Source organism: Callithrix jacchus, chromosome 8 (assembly GCF_049354715.1).
Source record: "Callithrix jacchus isolate 240 chromosome 8, calJac240_pri, whole genome shotgun sequence".
In the NCBI taxonomy this organism is placed as follows: domain Eukaryota; kingdom Metazoa; phylum Chordata; class Mammalia; order Primates; family Cebidae; genus Callithrix; species Callithrix jacchus.
This window is the reverse complement of record NC_133509.1, coordinates 125,657,023-125,676,759: the sequence shown is the minus strand read 5'-3', so window position 1 is coordinate 125,676,759 and position 19,737 is coordinate 125,657,023. Positions and strand designations below refer to the sequence as shown.

The 19,737-nt window shown below is 52.6% G+C and overlaps 1 protein-coding gene across 6 annotated transcripts in view; it reads left to right on the top strand.

Annotated features, from left to right (window-relative positions):
* The first annotated feature begins 466 nt into the window (after nt 1-466).
* Nucleotides 467-19,737, top strand: part of TTC7B (tetratricopeptide repeat domain 7B) — a 267,642-nt gene continuing 248,371 nt past the window's right edge. For all 6 annotated transcript variants that reach the window (XM_035261265.3, XM_035261263.3, XM_035261261.3 and 3 more), the window contains exon 1: nt 467-731. In XM_035261265.3, coding sequence (XP_035117156.1) covers nt 611-731 — 121 coding nt within the window. In that variant the 5' untranslated portion in view covers nt 467-610. The remainder of the gene's footprint in view (nt 732-19,737) is intronic.

Sequence of the window (19,737 nt, the reverse complement as noted above, 5' to 3'; positions counted from 1 at the left end):
CAAGCTCGGCCCACCCCACTGCACCCCTCACACCAGGCTCACTGGTTCCCCGGGGCAGTGACCTTCCCCAGGGTCACTGCCCTTGCTTGGCCCTACTCCTGGGGATCCCACCCGTTCCCAGGCTAGCTCCCTCCTGATCCTTTCCCCTGCCTTCATCCTGCCCAGACCTTTACCCCACCAGACCCCTCGCCTGCCCTTAGTCACATCTCTTCCCCCACTCTGCTCCCCACACCCACCCCCACTTCCCCTCGGTCTCCACCCCACCCCAGACAGCCCCAGGCCCTCCCCCTGGTCTCCCTGCCCACCCTGCCCTTCGTCCTGCGGCCCTCGGTCTCCCGCCTCCGCCCCGGCCCCGGCCCCGGCCAGTGCTGCGGCTCCGGCCCTGGCCGGCAGGGGCCGCTCCTCGCGGCGCCCGGGGCCCCGCCGCGCCCGCCGCCGCCGCCGCCCGCCTCCCCGCCCCTTCCCCAGCCGGCGCTCCCGTTACGCCGCGGAGCCGGGAGCCGGAGCCCGAGCCCGCGGCGGCGGCGGGAGGCTGCGAGGGGGCGCCGCGGCGGCGGCGGCGGGGCCTGCGGGGCCTGCGGGGCGGGCGGCCGGGCCCGGCCAGGCCGCGATGGCGACCAAGAAGGCGGGCTCGCGGCTGGAGACGGAGATCGAGCGCTGCCGCTCCGAGTGCCAGTGGGAGCGGATCCCCGAGCTAGTCAAGCAGCTGTCGGCCAAGCTCATCGCCAACGGTACGCGCCGGGCGCGCAGGCCTGGGCTGCGGGGGGCGCCGCGGCCTCCGCGGGAAAGGGCCCCCGAGGCGCTGCTGGCTGCGGGGCGCTGGCAGGGGCGCGGCCGGGCCGCGAGGGAGCCGCGGCCCAGGGGATGTGCGCGGGGCCGGGGCCTGAGGGAGCCCGGGTGTCCCGAGTCACGCTGTGTGGGGGCCAGGGGCTGTGCCGGCGTCCGGGGTTCAAAGGTGCAGGGCGGGCTTCTGCGGAGTCTGGGGTGTCGGGGAGGGGTTCTCAGCGAGTCCGCTGCTCCACTGGGACCCCAGGAGGTTAGGGGCTGGCCTGGGGCTTCTAAGAAGTTAGAGGTGATGAGGGTCAGGGGCGGCTCTCAGGACATGGGTGAAGTCAGTGTGTGTAGGGTTTGCTCAGGGAATCAGGATGTGTTTATGGGGGTCTGGAGTATGGGGTGTTGAATGAACACAGTATGGGAAATCCGGTTTGTAAACATATGATGTTTAAGGGGCTCTGGGTGGAAGCGCAGACTCGGGGAGTGTGGTGTGGTGGTGGAAGGCACGTTGGGATGTGTGTCCCGGCGTTCAGAGTAGTATCAAGGCTGCCGACCTGGAGAGGTCAGGGTTGGGAACAGAGGAGAAATCCAGGGGAACCTGGAGGGAGAAGATTGTGGAGCTAGGTGGGAATGTGGGTGAAGAAGGTTGAGAGATGGAGTTGGGTGGGTCAGGGGTTGGTGCCTGGGCCAGAAGGGGGTCTGAGGCGGCCTCTGAGTAGGAGCCTCCTGCCTGGAGTTGGTCCATGACCTCTTTCACTGAGTTGGTTCTTGTACCCAATCAGATAAAAATTGCATCCAGAATCCCATTCCAGTGCAAGCTCCACGTGGCCTTATTTGTTTTGGAAGCGAGTATCTTTAATATTTGCTTGTCTTTTAGTACCCGCCCAAAGCACAGGCACCAGCGCAGTGGCCAGAGGGCAGAGGGCTCATTTCATCCTGGGCTTCCCCAGGCCCAGTGAGCACATGTTGGCTGAACAAATGAATGAAAGAGTGAATGAATGGATGGCGGCACTGCTCTAAGGAAGGACATCTGCACTGTTTTCAACCTTCTCACTTCAGACTGCTCAGAAAGGAGAGGGATGTCACGTGTCCTCCTGGAGGGTGCTTTATGTTTGTGTCCTGTGGCATTAGTGCCTGGAAATTAGAACTAGGTTTTGTGCACTCTCAGTGATGGACGTGTGCTGTGGGCAGGTATCTTCTGGGTGAACGCAGGTGCCATGGTGGTGGCATCAAGGGCATGGAGATAGCACAGACCTTATCTGGGCTCCATTTGGTGGAAAATGTGGACTCTTCTCAGTTATGCCACTTGGGAGATGGCATTCAGTCCTGGGCCCCAGAGGCAGCTTCCCCTTGCCCTCTGAGTAGGGCTCACCTGCTTCTCCGCTTACCTGCAGCATTTTCTTTTCCTCTTGGGGTTGCACAGTCTTGGGTCTACTTTGTGGCTTCCCAGCTGTGTAGGCAGAATGATGCGTCTGTGCAGGTTGATGTTAGGATTAAATGGGTTTCCTTGTGAGCCTCCTGGTCTTTTTTCTTCTGAATCCACATGTTTCCTGCTGTCTTTGCATATTCATTCACCTAATATTTGCATGCCCACCTGTGCTAGTCACAGAACAGTGGTGAACAGCACTGACCAAGCCCCTGCCCTCATGCCCTCACCCTGGTCTCAGAAGAAGGTAGATGATAAGCAAACATGGACATAAATAAACAGCACAGCTTCAGATAGTGAGAAGTGATTGAAACAAAACAGATGAGTTAATGTGATTGAGAATGACACACAGATGACAGGGGACTCAAGCTATGGTGGTCCCTGGAATGAGAGGGTAGATGGGTTTTTGGTGGCCTGGGCCTTTCCTCCTCACCTTCATGGACCCTGAAAGGCTTGGCTGTCTTCCCAGGGGCTGCTCCCGATAGCCTAGGATGCAGTCATGAGTGGGCCTCAGGAGTGGGGTTTGCAGGGGCACTGCGGTCCATGGGTCTGTGTGCAAGTTCAGTTTGGGGAAACTCATGGGAGATAGATTTCTGTGGCAGAGACTCACATGGTGAGCGGTAGCCATGGATGGCAAAAAGTTACCCAGACTTGAAAAGATCAGAGAGAGCGAGTGTAGGAAAATAAAACGATGAAGCCAAACCAGAATGACTGTGGCTCTCCTTTGGTGTGCAGGCGTTGCTTGCAGGAGGGGTCTTTCCTTCCTTTGACTGGAGGCCTTCCCACTTTCGGGCTGGCAGAGAGACTCTTCCTGGCTTTCGGGGCACCAGCTCCCCCATAGATTCTCAGGTGCATGAGCACAAGTTCTGGGCAGATTTTGCAAAATCCTGAAGTTAAAGCATCTGCTGCTTAGAATAAGGAAAGCAACTGAATGCCATGTTTGTCATACTAAGACAGTTACCTTGAAAACAACCACAGCAAAAAAAAAAAAAAAAAAAAAAAAGAAAAGAAAAAGGAAAAGAAAGAAAAAAGAGTACAATGTTTGGAACCAGCCAGCCAGGGGACTGATTCTTGTGACCTTGGCCTCTTCTTGACTTGATGACATTGTCCAAATCACTTAACCACTGTCAGCCTCATTTTTCTCATTTTAGAATGGGATTAAAATGACTTGCCTTGCAGGGGTTGTTATGAGGATTACGGTAGCTACTATCTCTCAGAGCCAGCCACTCCTTCCCCTTCCTTCCTTCCTTCCTTCCTTCCTTCCTTCCTTCCTTCCTTCCTTCCTTCCTTCAGAGCGAGTCCCTGCTCTGTACTAGCCACTGTTTCAGGCACTGGAAATACACCAGTGAACAAAACAGACAAAAATGGCAAAAATCTCAGTCCTTTTGAAACTCACATCCTAGTAGGGAAGGGGCCGGGAGACAGATAATCAATATAATCATTAGGTAAAGTTTACAGGGTGTCAGATGGTGGTCAGTGCTATCAGAAGAGAAAAAAGGGGAAGGGGTACAGGTGCTTTGGGGATGCGCTGGGAGTGCGGGATGCAGGAACTACTAGTTTAAATAAAGTGGCCGTGGAAGGCCTCCCCAAGAAGGCAGCATCCGAGATGACACCTAAGGAGGCAAAAAGTGTGTCCTAGGGAGGGGACTTCAAGGGCAGACAGTGGCAGGGTCTTGTAGGCCGTGGGTAAGGCTGTGGCTTTCCTCTGAGACGGGGCTGCGGGAGAGTTCTGAGCAGAGGAGCCCTCCTTCCCAAACTCCCCCTTGCAGTGGCTTCCCCACCCAGCAGCATTAGCTCCTTACGGGAAGGAAGCGTGGCAGCCCCTCCCATTCAGGACTCTACATAGTGGACGCTTTCAGAGTGTGCTGCCCCAGCCCAGCTCCTTTGAGATAAATTGGTTTAGACATTTTGCCAAGAGGTGGATAAGGAAGAAAAGGACAAATGCCAAGTTGAAAACTGAACCTAGAAATCCATCTTCTGCCTCTACCCTGCTGTAGTCACCATTTTCATTGCACCGTCTCAGAAAACCCCCATGTGGTGGTAGCTAGCAGGCCCGGGTGAGTCCCAGGAGAGAATGGTCACCTAAGTTAAGGGTCGGGGAGACAGTCCCCCTGAAGCCTAGGCCTCGTGACCACCATCTGACACCCTGAAGATGACGCCCAGGGATGAATGGCGTGGGCGTCACCCAGGAACCTGTGAGAAATGCAGATTCTTGGGCTTGCTTCAGACGTGTGGGGTTAGAATCCACATCTCAGCAAGGTGTCCAGGAGCTTGGGGGACACGGGGAAGCCTGAGGTGCCCTGACCTGGAGCTGAGGCAGCAGCCCGGGCGCTCAGGGGTGAAGACGGAGAACCGCATACCAGCTCCATTTGGCTCACTGGTTGGTCCTTGTCACTGGGAGGACAGGCCCAGCTGCCCTCTCTCTCCAGAATGTCATCCTCCAGCTTCCCAATGATGAGGTCTGGAGCATTTTCCACTGTGTGTGAAAGTGCTGTGATCTGGCACCTGGGCTACAATTCGCACTTTACCTGTAGTGGCTGGGTGACCTCTGGCCTGTTTCTTAGCCTCTCGGAGCCTGCCTTTCCTCCCTGCTCAGCCAAGGCTCAGAATGCCCACTCTCCCAGGGCACCTGTGAGGATTCAGTGGGCTGATACATGTCAGCCAGGGCACATGGTCATAATGGGGTTGGTTCCCTTCTGCTGACCCCGTGTGACCCTGGGCAAGGAAGGCCAAGTTGCAGCTATCAGCCTGGCAGGGAAGAAAGAGAGTGGGGGACCTAGAAATGACACACTTGAGCTAGTGCCCTGTCAAGATCCTGCATATTCTCAGTGACACGAGCAGGCACTTGGGAGGTCTGCGCCCACCCTGACGGACAGCTGCTCCGCCCTGAAGGACAGCCGCTCCCTTTTCTGGGGCGGGGTGGCTTCCCTCCTTCCTCAGCCTGCTAATCTTCTTAGGCAAGCTCAGTGACTGAGTTCCCTTAGAAAGATTAGGCCCCAAAGGTAGCTTCTCCCTGAGGAGATCATTGCCTGTTGGATCCTATAAGATTTTGAGACGTTTTAATTACCTCTTGGTGACTGGTAGGTAGGGAACTGGTGCCGGGAACAGTATTTCTGGGGCAAAGTTTGGTAGGCAAATGTATTCAGCCCATGAAGAGGGTGTGGAGATCTGTGCTGTTTTAAGAGTGGCATCTCCAGCAATGTGGCTTCCCCTTGGTAGGGGGTGCAGGGTGCCAGGCTCCTGGACGCGCCCTGGGCTCATGCACACATCCCGTGAAGGAGAGGAGTTGGGTGGACTGTGGTCCTCCTTGGCTGGCCGGAGGGTCTTCTCAGGAAACAGGACTGAGGTTTAACTGAGAGTCTCTGCTGTGGGGTGAGGTGGCTCTGTTGCTTAGAGGTGGCTTCTTTGGACATGCCTGAGGCACCACAGACTCCTGGGAACGCAGCTACTCCCCTCTGCAGGGAAGGACACCAGTGAGACCTCCCATGACCCTCCATTTTGGCCTTTCTGGGCTGGTCTTCCTGCTTTCAAACACTCTGTCCTGTTGTCCCCAGAAGACCATGCCTTTGTGACAGACCCTGTGTCCTGCATTGTGGATTTAAAAGACTCATTTATTTGATAGTGACCGATTGATGGCACTGAGCTAGGCATTGGGGCTTGTGGCTGTGGTAGTCAGGGCAGAAGGACCTTGATTTCTTATGGCTGCACATGTGGGGCTGGGATTGCTCAGCTCGCTGCCGGCCTCCTCCATCTGCTTGGTCTGGTCATGTCCTCCCGTCACCTGCTACACTGCCTTTGTTCCCCCCACCTCCCTCGGCTACTGTGGCCTCCTGGACCCTCTCACACACCTTGCTTATTGTCTGTGCACCTTTGCTCACTCTATTTGACTCTGGAATCCTCTCTGCAGATCAAAAGCCTACCCATCTGTCAAGGTCTGGTTCAAGTTCCTCCCAGCTATCCTTTCATCACAGAAAAGGCTATTTGCCTCACAGAAGACAACTATATGATGTTAGAACCAGAGAAGACCTTAGAGATTATGCTGCATCACAGTTTTCCAACTGTGCTGTCCAGGAACCCCTGTGGGAACATGCTTTAGGGCTCTGGAGGTTGGGTGAGCAGCCCTCACTCACTGGAGCAGTTATACTTTTCCTTAAGGCTTCCTTTGAAGGAAGGGCTAAGACACTTAAAACAAAGGACTTTGAGACCCATTGATGTAGTCCAGCCTCTTAGAGATGACAGAACAGTTCCAGAGAGGGAGACATCTCCTTAAAGCCACCAACAAGCAAGTGGCAGAAGCAAGCAGAGCGGGCAAGAGCTCTGGCTTGGAGTTGGGTTGCTTGGTTTCAAAGCGTGGCTCACCTGCTTCCCAAGAGGGATTATCTTCAGCTGGCAAAGCCCCCTTTGTAGAGTGGTGACACACATCCAAAATGCTTTTATGGAAGCCCTTGGGGCCAGATGTATTTCAGAATGCAGAATTTTTTAGAACATGTTATGTATACTGGACGTTATGTGACATTCCCAGTGGGGTCTGGGGCAGCATTTTGTAATAAAACGGGTCAGTATTTCCGCCTCAAAGCATATGAGCAGTAACTGCAAAAGGGAGAAATAGACTATAAATAGCTTCACATGGGTTCAGTTGAGGTTTTTGCCATCCCATAAATGATAAACAACAAAAAACAACTTTTGGTTTTTAGGGAGTCCTGGATTTCAGAAACTGTAGGTAAGGTACTATGAACCTGCAACAGTAGTGCCAAACTTACAGGGAGCTTGTAGGGATCAAATGAAGAGAAAACCAAAATACATAAAAGTGCTTCTTAGTGCCTGCACAGAGTAAGCCTTCACTAGCTCCCACCTGTTACCTGTTGCTGGTGGTAGGGGGTGTTATCTGCTCTCAGCTCCCAGCTCAGGGCTGTTTCCCTCCCCTACTCCACCTGTTTTGGCATGTGCCTTGTCTTCTTACCAAATGGTCAGCTTCTAGAGGGCCAAGGGCCATAGTTCTACCTTTCTGGCCCCATGACATGGAGTTGGGCTCATAGCACATGCTGTGTTGAATTGGGTCGGCTTTCATGGCCCGAGGCCTCTGAGCAGTTGGAACAGGCCTAAGTAAGGAAGTCAGGCTGAGGGTTTTCCAAAATGGAAGTGAGGGCCAAGTTACATGAATATCACGTGATGACTCTGTCCCTGCGAAATGGCATCCTGCAAGGACAGGTGTTTGTCCTTGGGGTTGGTGGGGTCTTGTGAACCATGGCCAGCCAGAGGCTCCCGGGTTGTTACTCTGGCATTCTCCACCCCCTTCCTCCAGCCCCAACTCATTTCCTCCTTGATTGGGCCCAGTTTTGTTCAGCTGTCAGCAGTAGCGCCATGTGCTTCACTGTAGCAGCCCTGGCCGCAGTAGATAAACTCCCTTGCCTGTGATTGGTTGAAGTGTGAGCATGTGGCTTAGTTCTGACCAATGAGACCTCAGGGAGCATTTGCTCAGTGGAGGGGCTTCCGCCAGAGATTTCCTTGTGCTGTGCTTAAAAGGGAAGAAGGGGTCTCTCTTTTTCCCCTGGAAATCGTTCATATCTTTGAGGCCCGGAGCTGTGGCCATCTTATGGCCATGAGGGCACCTGGCCTAGGAGTAAGGCAGACCCAAGGAGGGTGGCAGTGCAGAGAGACAAGAAGAATCTCGCCTGATTATATCACCAGGTTGCTGATGACACAGGGCCTGGAGTAGCCCTTCTCTGGACTTCCTGTTATGTGAGAGAATAAATTCCTTCTTGTTGAAGCCACACTGAGTCAGTCATTTGGTCATTACTGGCTGTTGAAGGCATTCCAACTGGTACAACACCTCTCATTTACGCAGAGCACCTCTGCACCTCAGCTGCCTGGCCGGCTGTGCCCTGGGCATGCAGGAGTGGCCTTTGCTCCTTATTCACATTGGCCACACGTGGGTGGCTTCCTGACCCTCTGAGTGACCTCATGCTTAGTAGATGGTGGAGGGTTGTAGGTTAGACATGCGTGAAAGCCAGTGTCTCCTGCCTGAGAAGCCCAGGAAGAGGGTCGAGGTTTTCTGAGACCTCAGAAGCATCCCCAGCAGCCACTAAGACAAGAATGAACAGATGTCTGACCTAGAGATGGGTCAGATGGGTGCCATATAAAATATGAAAGATGGCTACAGCCACAGGAAAGCTAGTGGAGTGGCTGCAGCCCTTTCCCCCATGGGGTTTGTCCATCCCTGCTTATCAAGTGTGGCTAGTGGTGGCAGCGCCAGAACCATGCAGAGCAGATCTGGTCTGGTCCTTTTAGAGGCCACCAGGCCTGGAGTCAGAATCTTCCTGCCTCTGCCCTCCAAGTGACCTTGTACACATTACTTGATCATCTGAAACTAGTTGTCCTGACTTCATGGGTGTTAAAACAGTGCTAGTAGGGAAGAAGAATGAATTGCATTTCTTGGGTCTCTCTCTCTCTGTCTTTCTCTCTCTTTATTTTTTTGTAGAGACAGGGGTTTCTCTATGTTGTCCAGTCTGGTCTTGAACTCCTGGGCTCAAGTGATTTTCTCCGCTTGGCCTCCCAAAGTGCTGGGATTACAGGCATGAGCCACTGCACCCAGCCTCTTGGGTCTCTCTTGTGTGCCAGATTCGGGGCATGAACTTTTACATAGATCTCAGTTAATCATCACAACAAGTGAATGAGGCCGGGGTAATTCTCATTCAGGGATTGCATAGACTGCAGCTAGAGCTGTTAATTGAGCTGGATTCTAGCCCACTTCCAACTAGTTTCACTGTTCTTCTATTACACTAATATTTCTCTAAACTGGTTGGATCAAAAAATCACTTAGCTTATTAGAATCCAAATTGCAAAGCCCTGCTCCCAGAGATACTGCTGCAGCGGGTCTGGGGTGGAGCTGGGTTCTGCATTCTTAAGGTCCCAGTGCTGCAGGTATGTGACATGCTTTGAGTAATACTAAACCAAGTGTACTTTATAGATTACCAGACGTCTCGGCTGAGGGTGGTGATTCTCTTGGCCGAAGGTAGAAGCTGGAAATCTACATTTTTAAACAGCCTCAGCTAGTTTGAGTAGGCAAGTATGGGAGCCTTTGCTCTGAAGCACAGTGGTTAGCATTTAATGAGCACCTACTATGTGTGGGCACAGCACCAGGTATCAGAGGGGCATCAGAAGAAACAGAGTGAGCAGGTCACCAGGTAGGGAAAGCTTACAGTTCAGGCTTGTCCTCAACCTCTGGGCACCAGCATCTCCTGGGGGCTAGTTAGCAACTTGGATTGGCAGGCTGGGCCCAGGCTTCTGCTTCTGGAGGTCTTAGTGGTTTGGGGACTCAGGAAGCAGGATCCTTGACAGTGCCCCAGGTGATTATGGTACACGGAGTTCTAGGACCAGACTTGACATGGTTGTCCAAGTGGGAGACAGAATGTGACCCTGCCGCCTGAGGACAGCAATGACAGCATTGCTTGCAAGGCACGGAGGGTGCAGCTGGGACACTGGAGAGCTCAGACTCAGTGGCAATGGTAAGCGGGGCATGGCAGGGCACTAGGAGGAGGACCTTGGGCAGGCTGGTGGCATGAGGGTGACCAACTCGTCCTGGTTTTAGCATTCAAGTCCCAGAAACTCCCTCAGTCCTGGGCAAGTGGAACAGTAGTTCACCCTTCCAGGTATATAGAGGTAATTTAGCAAAGGGGAAAGGAACCTTGGGCAGGAGAAAGCAGCGGGCTTTGCCCTGTTAGACCAGGGTTCAGATCCCGGTTCTGACACTTTCTGCTTGTCTGGCCTTGAGTGAGTGAGTGAGTGACTCAACTTTTCCGAGCCTCACTCTTTTTGTTTTGTTTTTGAGACAGGGTCTCACTCTGTTGCTGGAGTGCAGGGGTGTGATCATGGCTCAGTGAAGCCTCAACGTCCTGGGCTTCCAAGTAGCTGGGACTATAGGCATGCACCACCATGCCCAGTTAATTTTTTTTTTTCTTTTTGAGATGGACTTTCGCTCTTGTTACCCAGGCTGGAGTGCAATGGCACGATCTCAGCTCACCGCAACCCCCACCTCCTGGGTTCAGGCAATTCTCCTGCCTCAGCCTCCTGAGTAGCTGGGATTACAGGCATGCGCCACCATGCCCAGCTAATTTTTAATATTTTTAATAGAGACGGGGTTTCACCATGTTGGTCAGGGTGGTCTTGAACTCCTGACCACAGGTGATCAGCCCACCTCAGCCTCCCAAAGTGCTGGGATTATAGGCATGAGCCACTGTGCACAGCCAAGTTTTGTATTTTTTGTAGAGATGAGGTTTCCCCATGTTACCTAGGCTGGTCTCGAACTCCTGGGCTCAAGTGATCTGCCTGCTTTGGCCTCCCAAAGTGCTGGGATTATAGGTGTGAGTTACTGTGCCCGGCCTAAGCCTCACCTTTATCTGCAAGGTTGTTTTGAGGAATAAATGAGACAGTGCAGTTTCCAGCCCCGGCATTATCTGAAAGCAGCTGACTGAGTCGGGAGTCTTGTGTGTGGAAGTAGGGGAGAAAGGTTCAGATGCTTGGTTCTTTGCAAAGGGTGCAGGGGGCAGGTGGGTTGATAAGAGCAGCAGTGATGGTGGATGTCACAAGCCCTGCCTGGGGGAGGTGGGGTTCTGGTTGTACTGATTGTGACTCAGGCCCAAAGCCGAAGACGCACATTGTTGGCTGGGTTATAGGACGAGTGAGTGCAGCACCCGGGCTTCAGCCCACGGCTGCCAGACTCCACAGTCCCCCTCCTCCAGCCGTTCCCTCAGTGCTTTTGCGAGCCCAGCACAGGATGTGGGGGTGCTGTGTGTGTGGTGGGGATGCAGAGAGGAATGTGCCCCGGGAGGGCAGGGATTTGGCTGGTTTCGTTCATTGCTGTATCCCAAGCACCAGTAATAGTGTCTGGCATACAGTTGGTGCTCAATTAATTATTCAGTGAAATTGAGTTTTTGAGTTTTTTTGTGTGTGTGTATATCAAGTACTTCCAGGAACAGAGAAGAAACTCTTGCTCTCTCCTTCTCCCCTCTCCAAAAAAAAAAAGAAACTCAAGTTTTTTTTCTTCCGCATCTGATCAAATGTCTGCATGTCAGCTGCTTATCGTGCAAGGGAGGAACTGGGAGGAAGGGCAGTCCCTTCCAGAGGCAAAGGCCACAGCCCCACCTTCCCCAGGGCAGGGGGTGGGGGGATCAAGGAGGCCAAGTGCCCCTGGGCATTGAGCTGTGGCAGCCACAGGGCTCACAGCAGTGGCTCTGTTGGGCTGAGGCAGGCCATAGACCCCCTGCAGGGCAGCTAATTCCCCATATCTCCTTGGTGAGGGTCTCACTAGTGGTTTTTATTCAGCTTCAGGCTTTATCTCTATATAAAGCATTGGGAGCTGGTTACTTCAGCCTCACTTAACCCCTAAATAATGCCCGAGGGAAAAGCAAAACCAGCTCTGGGCACCCTTGAGTCCCTCCTTACCCCTGTTCCAACCTTGCAGATAGAGGTGAGGCTTAGGCTGGGTGTGGTAGCTCATGCCTGTAATCCTAGGGAGGGTGGATGACATGAAGTCAGGATTTTGAGACCAGCCTGACCAACATGGTGAAACCCCGTCTCTACTAAAAATACAAAAAATTGGCTGGGTGTGGTGGCATGCACCTGTAATTCCAGCTATGTGGGAGGCTGAGGCAGGAGAATTGCCTGAACTTGGGAGGCAGAGGTAGCAGTGAGCTGAGATGGTGCCATTGCACTTCATCCAGGTGCACTTCAGCCTGGATGACAGAACAAGACTCTTGTCTCCAAAAAAAAGAAAAAAAAAAAAACAAAACAGAAAAAGCAAAGAAAATTATTAAATGAACAACTTGGCCTCTGCCCTTGAGGAGTTTACTTAGATTCATTTACTCATTGGACTCTTACTGAACACCTGTGTGCCAGCCACTGGCCTGAGGCCCTGGACTGACGTCTAAGATGGACTCATAGCTCTTAGCAGACAAGGGCATGTGCTCAGGACTGGGAGTGACATCTGAGTGGGCATCTGCCCGAGACCTGGTCCCACAGCAAAGACTGTTGGTGTCCTCCCCAGGGTGGCTGTGTGGCCCTGCCTGCCTGGGCGCCTGGTGAGTCCTGGCCAATGGCTTGCTGGTGGGGCTGGCTGAATTGAATGCCCATGACCTTCCCTCCCTGTGGCTTTCGTGCACCTGCAGGGTCCTTCCCCTGAGCAGCCTTCCCCAAGGAAGGGTTCTGGGTCCTCTCCACTGCCCCTCTGTGGTCTTCTTCGCTTGGCAAATGCAGATGGGCTGGACCCTTTTGCTGAGAGGGCTGGTTCCCTTGAGGAATTCCCCCCCCCCACCACCCCGCCCCGGCTTTGGCAGGTGCGAAGCCTCACAGGAAGCCGCGTTTTCTCTGAAGTGAGCCAGCCCCAAGGAGTGTTCAGTTAAGATGCCAGGCCCTGGGACCTGCAGTGAATGCCACCCACCTGTCCCTGGCCCACCAAGCCAAGAGAGGGGCCTCACCACTGAGTCTTGGGCCCTGTGGCCTGGGGAGGTGGCCTCTGAGACCTTTCAAAGCTGGCTCGCAGCCTGTGGCACCCTTTCCCGGCCACTGCTTCACTTCACTCAAACAGCGCGGAGCCTCCTTTCTGCCTGGAATCGCACTTGGGGAAATCGGCCACACTTGGAGAAGTCCCTGAGGCCCGGCCCAGATCTCACTTGCTATGGACACCCCTCTGAGCGGACCCTCCTCTCCACACCACCAGGCCAGCACTCAGGGCCACCTGTCTGCCTGCTGGCGTGCATCCTCAAGGCTGCCGCTCTTTCTTTTGGCTCTCTGTGAGTGTGCTGAACTCGCCTGTGTGGAGCTGGCTTCCTGAGAGGCCATTTCTAAGCCCTCTGGGCTGGCCTGATAACATTCCCCTGCCTGGTGGAGTCACTTCCTGCCCTGCAGGGCTCTGGGGACAGGCCAAACTAGCTCTGTGCCAGTGACTTTCAGGTTGCCTTTCCTTGCGTCAGGCCTCTCCAGGGACTTTGTGCGTGTGTGCGTGTGCATGTGTGTGTGCGCGTGTGCTTGTGTGTGTGTGCATGTGTGCGTGCGTGTGCATGTGTGCGTGCGTGTGTGGGTGTGTGCACACGACCAGCGTACTCATCTCTTCTGCAGTGTAGCGGAAAGATTGTCTTCCCTTCCCACACTTTACTCTCCCATCCTGTTCTAGCCTCTGCACGGTGTGTGGATGTAGGGGGAGGCTTGGCACGAAGCCTGGACTCTGACTACCAAGATTTTCCCAGAATATTGTTTCTGCCAACTTCCCTGGGTCCCTTCATCTTTGCCTTTTGCCATCTTTGCTTTTCAGTCAAGAGTCAGAGCCAGGCCCTCTGAACGGGGCCACAGGTTAAACCAAGAGAGTTGTGAGAGTCGGGAGGACCAGAGGGAGCCCTGCCATGGAAATGGGAGGCCTGGATTCCGGCCCACAGTCACCCCAAGGGAGCTGAGTCTCCCGAAGGGGAGACATATTGATTGATTGGTTGAGTCCAGAAATATTTATGAGACCCTCCCGTGGCGCAAGCACTGGAACTAGAATGTAAGTGTGAGGGTGACAGACGGAGGTAGGGGCTAGGTGGTAAGTTAGAAGGATTTTGGCCTTCACTTGGGGGGAGAGGGGGAACCATTGGAGGGTTTAGAGGGGAGGGGTGACCTGGTATGACTTACATGGGGTCAACTTATTTGTATTTCCTTATTTGTGTTTCTTTTTTTTGAGACAGAGTATCACTCTGTCACCCAGGCTGGAATGCAGTGCTGCGATCTCAGCTCACTGCAACCTCCGCCTCCCAGGTTTAAGCAATTTTTCTTCCTCAGCCTCCCCAATAGCTGCGATTACAGGTGCGTGCCACCACGTCCAGCTGAGTTTTTGGTATTTTTTTAGTAGAAACGGGGTTTCATCATGTTGACCAGGCTGGTCTCGAACTCCTCTGGTGATCTGCCCACCTCGGCCTCCCAAAGTGGCTGGGATTACAGGCATGAGCCATCACGCCTGGCCTCATCTGTGTTTTCTAGGAGGTGTGTGCCCTTCTCTTGTAACCCCACTGCTTGACAGTGTCCCTGCCCTGTTACACGCACCTCTCTGCCTCTCATGCCTGCACTGCGCAGCTGTATGCCCCTGGGGATGCCCATCAACCCTGTTGACCACTCGTAAGTGGTGACGAAAGACCTCAAGGAGCACCACCACTCTTCAGTAGGTCAGATTTCCACGATCCAAAGTGTCGGTTCCACGTGCTCCACTCTCCCTTCCTCTGAAAGCCACTCTCTCACAGCTAGCTCATGACTTGCCTCATACTTTACTGAGGAAATAAAACAGTTAGGAAACCCCCTTGTTTCATGCCACTAACTCGACCAGCTTTCCCCTCAGTTACTGCTTGGGGCTCTCACTGCCTTTGGAGGCCAGCGGCTCCTTTACCTGTGCTCAGAATCCCTTCCGTTCTCACCCTCTCAGGACCCGGCTGCCGTAGCCTTCCCTTCTCTCTCCTGACCCTTCCCTTAGGCAGGCACAGGCACCCTAGACTTCCCTGCTAAAGGCTCCCTGGACCCCCCTTGCTGTCTAAGGACTGGCCCAGCCCTCTGCTCCCTTCCCCAGCAAACCCTCAGTCCAGTGAGTTGGGCTCATACCCCGCAGTCCCCCTGAGACTCCTTACGTCGAGGCCACCCTTTGATGTGACCTGTGTGCTGCCAGGTCTCTTGGATAGTCTGTGATCTTACACTCGATGTTCCAGCTGCTTTCAACGCACTCAAACATCCGTCTTTCCAGAAACCCTTCCTCATCTTGGTATCGGGAGCAGACGTGGTCCGGGTTTCTCCTCCCGGCTCCTTCTCGCGCAGTCCTCCAGCTTCGCTCTGGACTTGGTTTCTCTGCTTGGGTATTGAATGCCGTAGTCTCACATTTCACTTGGCCCAAGCAGCGCTCTTGGTTTGATTCCTCCTCACCGCAGTAAATGGTAAAAGGACACCACGCTCTGCTCCACGGTGCGGTCTACAATCGAGGGCTTATCCTCAACCTCTCTCCTTTCCTCATCCCGGGGTGCTCGTTTCCTGTGGCTGCTGTAACAAATGATCGACATTTGCTGGCTTCAAACAATGCATGTGTCTTCTCTCAGCATTCTGGAGGTCAGAGTCAGAAATGGGTCTCACTGGGCTGAGTTCAACTGTCAGTGGTTTTGCGTTCCTTCAGGGGGTTTTTGGGGAGGATCTATGTTCGTGCCTTTTCCAGCTTCTAGAGGCTGCTGGGGCTGCTTAGTGCCATCTCTCTCTCTCTCTCTCTCTTTTTTAAGATAAGGTCTTGCTCTGTCTCCCAAGCTGGAATGTAGTGGTGTAATCATGGCTCACCACGGCCTCAACCTTCCAGGCTCAAGCCATCCTCCTGCCTCAGCCTCCCGAGTAGCTGGGACTACAGGTGTGCACCACCAAGCCTAGCTAATTAAAAAAATTTTTGTAGAGACAGTCTCACTATGTTGCCTAGGCTGGTCTCAAACCCCTGGGCTCAAGCAATCCTCTTGCCTCAGCCTCCCAAACTTCTTGGCTTACAGGCATGAGCCGTCACGCCTGGCCGCCTTCCTCCTTCTTTAAAGCCAGCGGTTTAACCTCCTCTAGTTGCTCTCCCTACTTCCATCATAACATCTCCTTGAACTCTGACCCTCTAGCTTCCCTATTCTAAGGACCCAGTGGGCCCACCCAAATAATCCAGGATAATTCTCCTATCTTGAGATCCTTAATTACATCCTCAAAGCCCCTTTTGCCACATAAAACAATGTATCCACAGGTTTCAGAGATGAGCATGTGGACATCTCTGGGGGCTGTTATTCTGTCTACCACACCTCCAGTTTAATCCATCAGTAAATCCTATTTTCTTTCACCTTCAATGATGTCCCCACTCAGTCTCTTTCTCTCTTTCTGCACGTTTCTCACCTCGTCCTGCACAAGTCATGGACACCTGTCACCTCACTACTACAGTAACTCCTAACCATTTCCAGTGTTGCCACCAGCCCCATCCTGGGTCTGTTCTCCACAGGGCCAACACAGGCATCTTTTAAAAACTGAAATCAGAGCATTTCCTCACCCTGCTTAAAACACCTCAGACTCCCAGTTGAGCTTCACATGAATGCCAGACCCTCGCCACAGTCTGCGCTTACCTGCCCCTCTGCCTATCCCCACCCCAATGCCCTTTCTTCCACCCAGCCACACAGGGCTTCCCGCTGTTCCTGGGACACACCAGCTCCGTTCCCACCTCAGGGCCTTTCCAGGAGATGCTCCCTCTCCTGGAATGCTCTTCCCTTGGATCTGCAGGACGGCCTCCATCTCCTTATTCAAGTCTTGGATACCCACCCTTGGAGTCTTTCCCTTATCTGACAGCCCAGTCCACAGTAGCTCTAGCCACCCTCTTTTAATCCTCTGCACAGCTCTTACTACTGACTGGTCCATTTCTGGTTTATCTCTTTGTCTTCCCTGTCTAGAGTATAAGCCCCTTGAGGGTAGAGACCCACTAGGTCTTGTTCACAGCTGTAAATCCTTGGTGCTGGCTGGTGCTGAACAAATGGGGGTGATGTGCAAAGTGCCACCAGGACCCTGATAGCCCGGACCAAGAGAGTAAGAGAAGCTGCCCCAACCTGACATGAAATGTGTCTTAAAGGATGGCTGGGAATGTAGGAAGAGAAGGGAGAGAGGCATGACATGTCTAAGCACCACTGGGTGAGTCAGATGGCCACGGCCTTGGAAAGATGCAGAGGACCTGGAGTGCGGGTGCGTGAGGCTGGAGGCCCAGGGAGAGTGGGAGAAGGGCTTTCGGTCATGATTGCAGATGTAAAACTCCTTCCTTGGCTCTGAGATGATGGACTGAGCCAGGGAAACCCCTCTGGGGTGGCCAGAATAGCCACTCTAGACCAAGAGCATACAGTAATGTGGGTCATCTTTCTTCTCTTTAAATGATCTGGTTCATGTTTTGTGTAGGTAATGAATGTACATGGTAATAAAAATCAAATTATACAAAAGGGTATATGGTGAAAAATAACCCCCTCCATCGTCTCCATGTCCTCGTGCTCCCTTCCATAGGAACAGCCACTCTTTAGACTTTCCAGGGGGTCCTTTTAGAAGTATTCTGAGTATCTGCACATTTATAAGAAAACATGTGGGCTGGGTGCGGTGGCTCACGCCTATAATCCCAGCACTTTGGGAGGCTGAGGTGGGTGGATCACGAGGTCAAGAGATCGAGACCATCCTGGTCAACAAGGTGAAACCCTGTCTCTACTAAAAATACAAAAATTAGCGGGGCATGGTGGTGCATGCCTGTAGTCCCAGCTACTCAGGAGGCTGAGGCAGGAGAATTGCCTGCACCCAGGAGGCAGAGGTTGTGGTGAGCCGAGATAGTGCCATTGCACTCCAGCCTGGGTAACAACAGTGAAATTGTCTCAAAAAAAAAAAAAAAAAGAAAACATGTTATTGGTTTTTTTTTTTTTTGTTTTTTGAGACAGAGTCTCACTCTGTTGCCCAGGCTAGAGTGCAGTGGTGTGATCTTGGCTCACGGCACCTTCTGCCTCCTGGGTTCCAGCAATTCTCTTGCCTCAGCCTCCTGAGTACTGGGATTATAGGCATCTGCCAACATGCCAGCTAATTTTTGCATTTTTAGTAGAATGGGATTTTGCCATGTTGGCCAGGCTGGTCTTGAACTCCTTACCTCAGGTGATCCACCCTCCCTGGCCTCCCAAAGTGCTGGCATTGCAGGTATGAGCCACTGCACCCAGCCTATTGTTGCTTTTTATACACAATAGTAACTATACATCCTCTTTTGTATCTTGCTTTTTTCCAACTCTGTCTTTGTGGTTAGCTATTGCTGCATAACAAACCATCCCAAAACTTAGTGCTTTAAAACAACTACTTTTTATTATTTCCAGTGATTCTGGTGGGCTTGCCAGGGCTGGCCCATGCACTGGCGGCCAGCTATGGGTCAGTATGGTGACTTTGCTGCTCTTGGCTGGGCTCTCTTACACGTATGGAGCCTTTCCTAGACAGCTCCACTCTACTCCACGTGGCCTTTTATCATTCAGCAGGTTGGCCGGCTAATTCTGTGGGAATTCACCCAGGGTGGTGACAAAAATATTAAGGGAAAAATATTAGAGAAAGTTATAGAATATAGTCTCAAACCATTTTAAAAGGCCTAAAAGTTTTTTCTATAGTTCTTGGCTGAAGGCAGCCAGAGTCTCTTTGCAGGAGCCAGAGAGATTAAAGCACAAGTACAAAGGAATGTGACTAGTTTACCTAGCTAGCTTGTTTACTCATGAAGTCTTAAAACTAACCTTTAAGCCAAATAGCCCTCTCAGGAAGAAGTCGACCAAAGATATTACCTACGAATAGTATTTGCTTTAAGCATCAGAACCTGTCCTTTAATCTTTCACTCTAGTGGTGTTGACTCAAGCCTTTGCCAATTAAACTTTACTAAATAAATGCAAGTCTCAGGAAGTAGTAAGGGGTGCTGGTTGCAACTCTTTATAGCACTCTCCAGGGAGTCTGTAAGCAGCCACTGACCCTCAGCCAAACTACCAAAGCATGTATCTGTGTATCAGTATATTTTATTCATCCATTGCTCAGTCAGAGTCTGTAAGACAGACCCCTGCAAGTAGTGCCCAGTGTGAGGCAAACCTGACAAAGTTCGGGCTGGCCTAGGCACGTTCTCTTGGTGATCACAGAGAAGCAAGAGGGAGGAAGTAAGTAAGCCCTTTCTAAGCCTCTGCGTGCATTAACATTTCTGCTGTTCAATTAGTCAGAGCATGCCCTGGGGCCAAGCCCAGGGTAACTGCAAGAGGCCACAAAGCATGGGATTCAGGAAGCTTGCAGCCAGCCCACCATGGAGTCGTATGTAGATCGTTCCATGTGTTTATGGATGCACCATCATGTTGCCTGGGGTGCACCACAACTCACTGAGCAGGTCTCCGGTCAAGGACACTATAGGTTAATTCCTATCTTTTGCTATTACCAGTAGGGCTATGTGTCGTAAACATCCCTATCTGTACATCTTTGTGCTGAAGAATGCGTATATCTATGGGATAACTTTGTAAAACTGGAATTTCTGGGTAGCTGGTATGGGAGTATGTCAGTTGCTTTGTGGAAATTGCTAAATCGCCCCCTGGAGACACTCATGCTAATTTATACTCCTACCAGCATGACAGGGCAGGGTCTGTGTTCCTGTTAGCACTCTGGAGGCAGGGGGATCACAAGTACTACAAATGCCGGCCGGGAATTACTGGAAGCTCAATAAACACGGGTCTAGAGTTCACTTTAGTCATTCTGAGGCTTAAGAGATGGAGAACCTGGGCTGGGTGAGTTGGCTCGCTCCTGTAATCCTCGCACTTTGGGAGGCTGAGGTGGGCAGATCACTTGACACCAGGAGTTTGAGACCAGCCTAGCCAACATGGGGAAACCCCATCTCTACTAAAAATACAAAAATTAGCCTGGTGTAGTGGTTTGCGCCTGTAATCTCAGCTACTCAGGAGGCTGAGGCAGGAGAATTGCTTGAGCCTGGAAGGCAGAGGTTGCAATGAGCCCTC